Source organism: Pinus tabuliformis, chromosome 7, assembly GCF_031772625.1.
Source record: "Pinus tabuliformis cultivar Carrire ecotype Pingquan chromosome 7, CPIR1, whole genome shotgun sequence".
NCBI classification, from domain to species: domain Eukaryota; kingdom Viridiplantae; phylum Streptophyta; class Pinopsida; order Pinales; family Pinaceae; genus Pinus; species Pinus tabuliformis.
Window position 1 is genome coordinate 1,368,338,866 of NC_142293.1, and position 11,656 is coordinate 1,368,350,521.

General features: G+C 33.8%; 1 protein-coding gene and 1 pseudogene across 2 annotated transcripts; both read right to left on the reverse strand.

Annotated features, from left to right (window-relative positions):
• Positions 1 to 226: 226 nt before the first annotated feature.
• LOC149252713 (putative pentatricopeptide repeat-containing protein At3g13770, mitochondrial pseudogene) lies at positions 227 to 5,458 on the reverse strand (annotated as a pseudogene). The gene is made up of 2 exons (XR_016266976.1): positions 5,266 to 5,458; positions 227 to 5,036 (listed from the first exon to the last, which is right to left on the reverse strand). The product of XR_016266976.1 is annotated as a putative pentatricopeptide repeat-containing protein At3g13770, mitochondrial pseudogene (transcript).
• Positions 5,459 to 10,973: 5,515 nt separating this feature from the next.
• On the reverse strand, positions 10,974 to 11,321 carry LOC149252714 (NDR1/HIN1-like protein 12). The gene has a single exon (XM_089454248.1). The coding sequence runs from the start codon at positions 11,319 to 11,321 to the stop codon at positions 10,974 to 10,976; it is 348 nt and encodes a 115-aa protein (XP_089310374.1).
• Between the last annotated feature and the right edge of the window lie 335 nt (positions 11,322 to 11,656).

The following is an 11,656-nucleotide window of genomic DNA, read 5'->3' on the forward strand; positions in this document are numbered from 1 at the left end:
GTAACATATGCAGACATACAGCAGAAAGAAAGTACATTGACATACACCATCTTAAGCTATCTAAATCTGCCAACTGGGCCGCTGAAGAATTGAGGGCCTCAGTTCTAGTATAAACAATTATATGAAATCCATCTGACTTTGTTTCTCCAGGGGATGCCGACAGTGCTTAAAAGTGGACCAGAGACGCATCAGATACAAAACATGCTTCATCGCCTCCTTATTCTGGTGTTCTGCCAATGTGAAATTCACTGTCCCTGTCAGATCAGTAGGATGTCAGATGGATATGGAATCCGGTTAATTTCCTTCAGCAAGCCGGTGGAGATCCTCTGGTCCCTCTTCCTCGATTTCTCCATAATCTTATCATAGATAGAGAGAAGCACAATATCCCAGAAGAAATAGCAGGGAATAGTGAATTGGATCCACTAGGATTCACTCTTGGGAGGCAAACTTACTATCATAGATAGAATCTCAGCAGCTGTCCATGTCTAATACTCTTCCAGTATCTACCTTCAGTATCAGGGTATGGGTAAAAGAGGAGGGGAAGAAAATCTCCCACTTGTTTCTTAGTAAATCTGAACCCTACCCAGAGACAAAGGAAGCATGGGCCTGATATCCATAGTCAGAGAATGGCATTGACAGCAAAGTGGATTGTAAGAGCAATTTAGGGAGATGCCCCTTGGAAAATTCTTATACAGATTAGAAACAGAAGTTCACATCGGCAAGATTAAAGAAATTTTTGGACTATGTAATGTGATTGGAGAACCCTCTCTGTTCAAAATAGTAGGTTCTCCAATTCTCAAGAGAATCAGGAATGGTTGGTAAACAGCCTCTCTAGAGTTGCAGCAGGACTTCAAAGAACAATGAAGATGACAGGTGAATGCAGCTCGCTCAATTTGGACATTCTCTTCAGCAAGGGCTATGTGGACCTGCTCTTGAGATGCATAGGTAAAAGAATCTTCAGAAGTAAATGTCACAAGTGAGGTATTTATGGGACTCTCATTCCCAGACTTGGCTAGACTGGCAAATAGTAAAACATATCTTAACATCTAACTGTTGTTGATAAAAATGTTGTTCTGGACATATAAAAATTGTTTCCAGAACATTGCTTATTTAAGATGCCTTTAAACTTTAAAGCTTACAGGTCTTATTTGAAGAACTGGCGCCAGAAGCACAGCAAATTATTTAGGAACTATGAAACCAAAAGACTATTAATATATCCAGTCAAAATTTTCATGCAGAAAGATCAAATAAAGATGTGGGCTTAGAGACACAGATGAGTGTTTGATCAGTAATTTAATGCATTTGGAAAATAAGAGAGGCTTTCAACTTTCATGTCTTAGGATGAATGGATCTCCATCAATAACTAGCAGATAAGGATAGACTCTATGCAACAGGTTGATCAGATGGACATGTATCATTTGTCAAAAGAAAGAGAATGGAATAGAACTTTGGGGTTGCTGTTTCACCCGTGTTTTCTGAAATTGGGTTGAATCTGAATATGTAAATCCCTTTGTGGACCCTCCACAGTGGAAAGGAGTACTTTTAGAGGGAAAATGGATGGGCAGGACACATGGCAGAGATATTCGGGATGCATCAACGCTAAATAGCAATTGCTTCTTGTCGAAGAGGAGGTGAAGAGTGAGGCACAATGTGGAATTCAACATATTCAATTTAAGAGATTCAGAATCCAATAGACTTAATTTAGAAATTTTAGCTTTTAGAGATGAGCTAGAAAATCAGTTCACAGACAGGATTAGTATATTCAGGAAAGATACAGACTGCATCAAATTAGGAGCAAAAGCTGAAATCATGGCAGTCGTAAGCCTATGTTTGATGAAGAAGCTGTTAGAGATGGCCTATGACTCCTAACTGTAACAAGGAATGTAATCCAATTGTCTTTTTAATGTAAGAGTACAGACATGTCCCAGAAGAAAATAGATTTCTTGAATAACCCGAGTTTGAATATGTTACCTCTCTCCCTGAGCATCACCAATAATCTCCACATGAACAGAGGCCATCTTTAAAATGATGATAGCGATTGGTATCCCTTACAATAATTTTTCGTTCAGAAATCTTGGAGATGAACTTCGTGGCAGTATGGCAATCACCACATACACGAAGGTTCTTGATTATTCGAATAGTTGTCCCAGGAGGTGTGCTGATAAAACCGAAGGCAATGGCCAGCCTCTCACTATGATGAAATAGACACTGTTCCTTTTGTTCCTGCTCCATATTATGCAATGCAAAACTTGGGTCAAGTACATAGCCTGCTTCTTTGATCTGCTTGGTTAGTTCCCTCAGTTTTGCATAGATTTCTTCACTTTGTGGGTGTGATCTGTCTTCTGCAACAAATGTGTGCAAGGAGTTTTTGATTTCAATCTGGCTATGACCTGGCTCCTTCCTTATCCCCCTCTCTAACATCGTGGTTCTAATCTTTGCCACATCATCCCACCTACCTGCTGCTGCGTAAATATTTGACAACAGCACATATGTTGCAGAAGCTTGAGGTTCCAACTCAAAAATGTTCTCTGCAACACGCTTTCCAAGCTCAACATTATTATATATTCTACAGGCACCAAGTAAGATCCCCCACACCAAAGCATCCGGCTCAAAAGACATCTTGTTGATAAAATCCATAGCTTCATCAAGACACCCTGCACGGCCAAGAAGATCAACCATACATGAATAGTGCTCTACTGTCGGTTCAATACCATAATCCCGACTTATGGAATCAAAGAAACGGCGGCCTTCATTCACCATGCCTACATGACTACATGCAGAGAGCACACTAACGAATGTAATGTGATCAGGCTGCATGCCTATTGATTGCATTTTCTCAAAAAGTTGAAGGGCTTCTATGCCATGCCCATGCTGAGCGTATCCTGTTATCATTGCATTCCATGAGACTATAGCTTGTTCAGGCATTTTGTCAAACACACAGCGTGCATCTTCTATACTCCCACACTTAGCATACATGTCAACAAGGGAACTCCCTACAGATATATCTGAATTGAGTCCCTGTTTGAGGATCTGTGCATGGATTTGCTTGCCTCTATCCAAAGACACTAAGCTGGAAGATGCCTTGAGGATACTAGAGAAGGTATACTGATTTGAATCGACTCCCGTTTCTTGCATTTGGCAGAAGAGCTTTAGAGCATCCTCACTATAACCCTTCTGAGCATATCCTGAAACCATTGTAGTCCATGAGACAACATCCCGTTCAAGAGTTTGATCAAACACTTTGCGTGCATTTTCTATGTCCCCACACTTGACATACATGTCAACGGTGGCACTGCTAACAGATACATTTGATTCAAGTCCTACTTTGATAATGTGGGCATGAGCTCCCTTGCCCTCTTCTAGAACTACAAGACTGGCACATGCACTTAAAAAACCTGCCAAGGTGAACTCATTTGGTTTTACACCCACCTGAAGCATTTGTTTGAAGAGTTGAAGTGCCTCTTCACCGTGCCCATTCTGGACATATCCTGTTATCATTGCAGTCCAGGAAATCACATTCTGCTCAGGCATTTTTTCAAACCATTTGCATGCTTCCTTCACACTTCCACACTTAGCATACATATCAATAAGGGCACTACCAACAGCAGTGTCTGACTCAAACCCATTTCTTATGATGCAGGCATGGACAATCTTACCCTCTTTCATAGCTGACATGCTCCCACATGCTCTTAGAACACTGGCAAAAGTGTAATGGTTGGGCTTCAATCTTAGTTGTTGCATTTTGTGAAAAAGTTCCAAACCCGACTTGCAAAAACCATTCTGTACATAGCCTGCAATCATTGTAGTCCACAATACCAATTTTTTTCGGGTATTCTATCAAACAATCGTTGTGCTTCCTCTATGTATCCACACTTATTATACGTGTCCACAAGAGCACTGCCTACTGTTCTATATATTTCATGTCCAGTTTTGGCAATGTGGGCATGGACTTGTTTGCATTGTTCCACACCTACGAAATTTGCACAAGCCCTAAGAATGTTTACAAAGGTATATTGGTTGGGTTTCATGCCTGCCTCTTGCATCTCACAAAAGAGTTCCATGGCTTCATGCCCACGCCCATTATGCACATATCCTGAAATTACTGCAGTCCATGAGACCACATCTAAGTGAGGCATCCTTTCAAACACTTGCAAAGCAGTCTCCATGTTCCCACATTTTGCATACATGTCAACAAGGCTACTTGCCACAGAGATTTCAGACTCCAAACCAAATTTTATAAGCTGGGCATGGACTTCCTCGCCCCATTCTAGCGATAACAGGTGACCACAACTGTTAAGAACACCAGCAAAGGTGTACCGATTTGGTCTCATCCCTTCTCGTTGCATCTGCCGAAAGAGTTTAACAGCTTCCTCGCTCTGTTCATTCTTCACATATCCTGCAATCATGGCACTCCACACAACAGTATCTGAGTCAGGCATCCCATCGAATAGCTTGCGCGCATCCTCTATACTTGTACATTTGGCATACGTATCAATAAGAACACTCCCCACGAAGATATTGAGTTCAAAACCAGCTTTTATAGCATAAGCATGAAGCAGCTTGCACTGTTCAAGATCTGCAAGGCTAGACAATGCCCGAGCAATGGCTGTAATTGTAAAGTGGTTTGGTCTGATGCCCACCTGATTCATTTCGTGAAAAAGCTTCAGGGCTTCGTGAGGTTGGCCATTTTGGACATATCCTGCTATTATAAGAGTCCATGAGACGACATTTCGCTGAGACATTCTATCAAACAGTTGGCGTCCATACTCTAACTGGCCACAGTTGGCATATAGGTTGACAAGGTTATTCCATATGACTATACCCGCCTCACTTTCATCTTTGAGGAAACGAGCATGGACCTGCTTGCCTTCTGACATATTCCTACTGTCAATGCACCGCTGTAAGAGCTTGGGAAGCTTGTGCCGAACCACCACATTGCCTTCCTCATTAACAACACTGGCATTGGCTGTGGAAGTGCCAATGGCAGAACATCTATACCGCATATTCCTCCTGCTATACCCATAACAAATGGAGAGCTGTTTGTAGTTTCACAACACATTTAAGTTTCAGTTTTAGATCCAATTCAGAGTTTAAATAAAAAAGCAAACAATATCAACTCCCAGCAAAGTAAGAAATATTATGTACATCTTTGATTCTAAAAGCATTTAGATCCCAGCTTATACAACATTTATCATTCGAACTGTCTATGAATATTTCTTAATCTGCTAACTGATTCATATTGATCACTGACAAAGTATTACATACCTTCCTAGAAAAGAGTGATGTTGCAGAATTCAAGTTATTATTTGAATGCTCTTGTGCGTGCAAATTTGTAGGCAGAACAGATAAAGAGATAGACATGCTCGCATTCATGCAGTCGTTTGAGCCCACTCAACGGTTTTAGCATTCACCTTTCACAAAACACATGGATCATAAACCCACAACTTCGAATATTAAACTTCTGCCATTGTGAATGTATTTAAATAAATATTATTTATTATTTATCAAGGCTTAAGTTAATTCGCTGTTCTCAATGTTGTCGTCCTATCATCATTTATCATTAGATTCGAATTTTCAAATAATATATAGTAATTTATCTTATCAATTTGTGAAATGGACGGCCTAAAAATGTAAAAATATTTCACTAATAATTATAATACATGAAATAAAATAAAATAAAATAAGATAGAAGATATTAATACAATAAAATTTGTGAATTTGTTATAAAGGTTTAGAATATGTGGGTGGAAATTTCTTTTAATATATTTGTTTTAATTTTATATATATTTAGGAATATATATATATATATATATATATATATATATATAAAGTATGTATATTGAATTATATTAGGAGAATTACTTTTGTTTAGTGATAAGCGTTGAAAATCTCACATGAAAGCATATAGAGAGTTGAGATTTTGTTAATTTATGATTTTTTAATTAATTTATTTATTAAGAGAAGAATTTTTGGCGAAAATCACATAGAGATAATTTTGTCCACGAGTTATTTATTTATATTTAATTTTACATTTATATAAATGATATACATTTGTATTATTTATGGCAATCAAATAATTATGTTTAAAATATTATTATGAAATAATTTTTATTTTTTTTTGCAAGTTTGGTAAGATTACATTTTTATCATGTCCAATTTTTATTTCAACGAGGGAGATGGCATAAAATTTGAACCCAAGACTTCCGTTTTGGTGAGACTTCATTTCCATGGTAATTGAACTACCCTAAACAAACATTAAATGAAATTTATTAATTTTTTAAATAAAAATTATAAAATAATATATTGTAGTTTTTTATTTTTAAAATTAAAATATATATATTTATTTATTTATTTAAATAATATTTTATAAATTTTTATTTTATATTATTTAATAATTTAATATAAAAAATAATTTATAAAAAAACAAATCATTAATAAAACCAAAATTCCTATTTAATTTAAATATAATAAATATTTAAAGAGTATATATCCTCATTTCCTAAAAAAACCTTTATTTGGCATCTTACTTAATTTATTTGGTATCTTAGGCTTTGTGCATGTCTTTGATGCATTTAGGACATTAGAATGTTGTGATTTTGAGTTGATATACATTTGTATTATTTATGGTAATCAAATAATTATGTTTAAAATATTATTATGAAATAATTTATTTATTTTTTTTGCAAGTTTGGTAGGATTACATTTTTATCATGTCTAATTTTTATTTCAACGAGGGAGATGGTATAAAATTTGAACACAAGGTTTCCGTTTTGGTGAGACTTCATTTCCATCATAATTGAACTACCCTAAACAAACATTAAATGAAATTTATTAATTTTTTAAATGAAAACTATAAAATAATATATTGTAATTTTTTATTTTTTAAATTAAAAAAAAAAAAAAAATATATATATATATATATATATATATATATATATATAAATTTTTATTTTATATTATTTAATAATTTAATATAAAAAATAATTTATAAAAAAGCAAATCATTAATAAAACCAAAATTCCTATTTAATTTAAATATAATAAATATTTAAAGAGTATATATCCTCATTTCCTTAAAAAACCTTTATTTGGCATCTTACCTAATTTATTTGGTATCTTACGCTCTGTGCATGTCTTTGATGCATTTAGGGTATTAGAATGTTGTGATTTTGAGTTGATTAGGGATATTCAATAACGTGTAGTGGTAATAATTTGACTTTATTAGTAAAAAATATAAGGTAATTAGATGCATTTAGATGTGTATTTTTTAATTTTTTAACACCTTTTTATATTTAGATATTTATCTAATACAAGATAATATAAACAATTAATTGAGCAACTCTTTTATGTTATTTGGTTGGCAGATCATTCGCTACATCTCCACGCTGCTCTATTTATAAACTTGCTTAAATTGAAGATCATCCAAGTTTTTACTAATGTACATTTGGATGCGTTTTTCAAGCTCATGTATCACTTATTCAAATAGAGATATATATTTTGTTCGAGATAACTTTGTATAATCTTAATTAGTAAACAATTTACTAAGTTTATTATGTTATTGAGATTGTAAATTACTTGCTTTATTTTTATTTTGTTTTGGTAGGTTTTTTTAATTTAATTTTTTGGTCTAATTTTTTTAAAATCTGGCATGAACTTATTGAAATCACAAGTTTGATTGGTAACACGTGCACAATTCAAGTGCCCTAGGGATTTTTCAGGGTGTTGAATCCATATGTACAGTCAAAAAACTAGCTTAAATAACACAAATCAAGATTTCACCTCAAAATTGGTAACACCTGCACAATTCAAGTGCCCTATGGGTTTTCAAGGGTGTTGAATCCATGTATACAGTCAAAAAACCAGTTTAAATAACACAAATCAAGATTTCACTTCAAAATTTTCTAGAAAATTCTAGCACCGAAAAGTCCAAAAAATATCATTAAAGACAACTCCTTTCATTTTCTCAATTCTCCCACCATTATTCCTCCTTTTTTTATAAATAATATTTATTTAATTATTAAAATAAACTTCTAATATAGTTTTATAAACTAGCAATTGCACCAAATGTTGCAATGGAAACGCCGTAAGTCGGTAGCATATGAAAAAAGAGCATAGATGAAGAGTGAATCCTCAAAGTAGATTCTTCGAGGGAACAACCACTATTTTAGAGTGGATGAAGAGTGAATCCTCAGAATTGTAGTCCTTGATTCCCCAAAACAATGCATTGTCATTTGTAAAGGCACCATCAAAGACATAAATCTTAACTTATTAACATTTAAATGAAAATTTGATAAGGCGTTGTCAGAAACATTGAACTGTGAAAACATAGGGGAGAAGGATTGAGTTACTTACTTAGAGATACATATGTATCAAGCGACTTGTAGTTGAAGCAGAAAATTTGGGTCAAGTTGTTGAAGTTTGGAATACTCTTTGTAGTTGAGCTTGACATGCCAATGTATTCTAATTGGGCACATGTTAAAAGTGCATCCATAGTCTAAATTACTTTAAACTGTGACATGTAATACTTATTTTTTATTGGATAAATCTGAATATAGATGTTTAACAAAGATTAATAACAAACGAGTCATCAAAAATAGAATAGAAATTTAGATATAATACTTATTTTTTATTGGATAAATCTGAATATATATGTATGATAACTTTGACAAAGATTAATAACAAATGAGTCATCAAAAATATAATAGAAATTTATATATAAAACCGAAATGGTATAAGAAAAAAATAATAATAATTTTGAATTTTGAATTCAATTCTATCTTCTCTTATGATAATATTTTTTTTATAAATTTTAATATGGTTTCATTAAATAATAAAAATGAGTTAATATGTATCAAATAATAAAAAATAATTAATAATATTATTAACAACAAAATAATAATAGTTATTATAATTAATAATATTAATTATGTGGCATGCTTATTTTAGAATAAGAATATTTTCATTTTTTGAATAACAAAAATTATGTGGATGAGTGAGGTTTAATAAAAAGGGTGTATTTTCTATCGACATCCCTATATGGTTCCGTTTGTGGTTCAAATCATGCTTCAATAAAACTAAGAGTTAATGTCATATGGCAACCTTGGCATATTTTTTAATTAATGGATAATATTTTTTAATTAATGGATAATGTCATATGGAAACCTTATCATATTTTTTAATTAATGGATACTAACAACCCTGAAGGCAACAATGGTTCTACTGGCAGGTCGAGTCAGGGTTCAATAAAACACGAGATAAAACAGGATAAATCGGTGGCAGATACGAGGAATTCCAGTGACCTGCAATGTATTTTTGCATTCCCACTGGTAGACTCTTTCAACGTCATTAAAAAAAACAAACAAAAACAAACAAACAAACAAAAAACAAACAAAAAAAACAAACAAACAAACAAACAAACAAAAACAAACAAAAAACCATTGAATTCAAAGAATTTCCATCTTCACAATGGAAACTTTTAACCAACTTTTTTTAACCCTTAAAAATGACGAATAGAGTCGACCTTTTGTCACACGGAATTGAGAGGTTGTGCAAATTCATGATCGTGATAATTTTGGAGGAAGAGATTGACATTAATACTATTAACATGAATACAAAGTTAAAGCTATTTCCATGCCAACACTCATCTTTTTTCACTGTTACAGAATACAAAGAATTTATAGATAATGTGATAAATATATGCTAAACCTTTCAATATGGCTCAATATTAAAATTTCAAATCAATTTTGTTTAGAAAAAACATATTTTCATCCCTTTAAGTTTACATAAAAATTAAGAACATAATTTCTATTTCCTTTTGTGCATACGTACGCTGGAAATAGTTAAGTTCAAATGGGTGGCCGGTTAATTATAAGAGAACATAACTAATCAATATCCATTGAGATGATCTCGTTAATTGCAGTGGTTAACTAATCAATAGCCAGAGGGACGATCTCGTTAATTGCAGTGGTTTCTTCAAAAGCTTTGGTTTCCTCTGAAGCTTTCTGCAAAGTGAAGATCTTCAGAAAATGAATTAAGTAGATCAAAACTTTAACAACGTAGTTAAACTCATGGAGAAAAGCATATGATAATTTCTTTATATCAAGCATATGACAATTTTTTTATATATTGTAACAAGCTGAGCACCAAAACCTTGAGGTATTGGGAATGTTCTATAAACTGTATTATGCCTCCGAAGTGTCGTAAGTATGTGATTATGCACAACATTAGAAAAAAGTGTATTGGAAAAGAACATCGTCATATGTCATTACAATACTGATAGTCATTTGATACCCACAAATTAAAGAAGATTATAAGGCGGCAAACAGAACTTGTGGAAAATAAAATAAAATGTATCAACTATCAAAATAAAAAGCAATTGTGATTGTGCTAAAGCCAATGCATCATTCTCTTTCGAGAAATATTTGTGAAAATAAAATAAAATTGATGAACTATCAAAATAATCTTTAAATATCCAGCAAAAGATTGCTTGCCCCTCTAAGCCCCACTAACTGGTAAAAAACTATCTATCTTGGCGAGAGTGCAAAATAAAAAATAAGAAACCTCGAGGTACTTTGTAATTACTTCAAGTGACTCAGATCCTTCATCTACTAGACTTCTTGTCATGGGCTTTGAAACATGTATATTGTTACAAAAAATCCAACTAAAAGCTAATTTTGGAAATTGACAAGCTTGGCAAAAAATAAAAAATAATTTAAAAATAGAGTGCATGTCTCGTTTAAAAAATAATATACAATGGATATCAGTAATGACTTTTGTAAAATAAAATGGCCATTATAAATAAAATCTAAGGTCAAAACTACAACAAAAATATATGTTATCAAATTCATAATCATTGAACATTATATAAACCCTACAAAGAGCTAACATGAAAACTCAATACAAAACCTTACTCCTGACCAACCTTTAAAAAAAATGAAATATAAAGCAAAAAGAACCCTTCCAGCCTCTCTTAATTCAGGTGCTCACAGATGACGAGAGCCAAGTGAACGAAATTCCCGTAAAAAATGAAATATAAAGCAGAAAGAACTCTTTCAGCCTCTCGTAATTCAGGTGCTCACAGATGACGGGAGCCAAGTGAACAGAATTCCCGTATAAAATGGGAGCCAAGACGTTGACATCCTTGGGGTCCTGGTAGCAAGGGGGCAATGGGCACTCAGCCGTGATCTGCTGATCCACATACGAGGCGTAGGTGCTCTGGCTATCATAGATGACACCGATCCTGTAATTGGAGTTGCGCAACACCACGGTGAATTGCAGGCTTGATGTGAGCAATCTGTGGCTCACATTCAGCTCGCTGACCATAGCGTTCTGCAAGTAAAATCGTGGTGTGTACGGATGCAGCGCTAAGAAGATGACCAAGATGACGAACAACACGATGAAAAGCAACGCCAAAAATTGAGTTTGAGAAAACCCAGGAAAGACAGACTCGTAAAGAACGGATTGAACACAACATACTACTAGAAATTCAATGTGCTTACAAAGAAAATTCCAGTGAGTCGTTACGGTAATGAACTACCCTAACTTCTACCGCAATAGTTATGATAACCGTTTATGATGATCCGATGGTGAAAATTTTCTTAATCGTCTAACATATCAAATCAACGCTCCAACACAGTACATGGTGGCACAAAGGGGAA

Excerpts from the sequence above, each read along its gene's own strand:
- LOC149252714 (XM_089454248.1), bottom strand. The coding sequence starts at position 11,321 with ATGGTCAGCGAGCTGAATGTGAGCCACAGATTGCTCACATCAAGCCTG.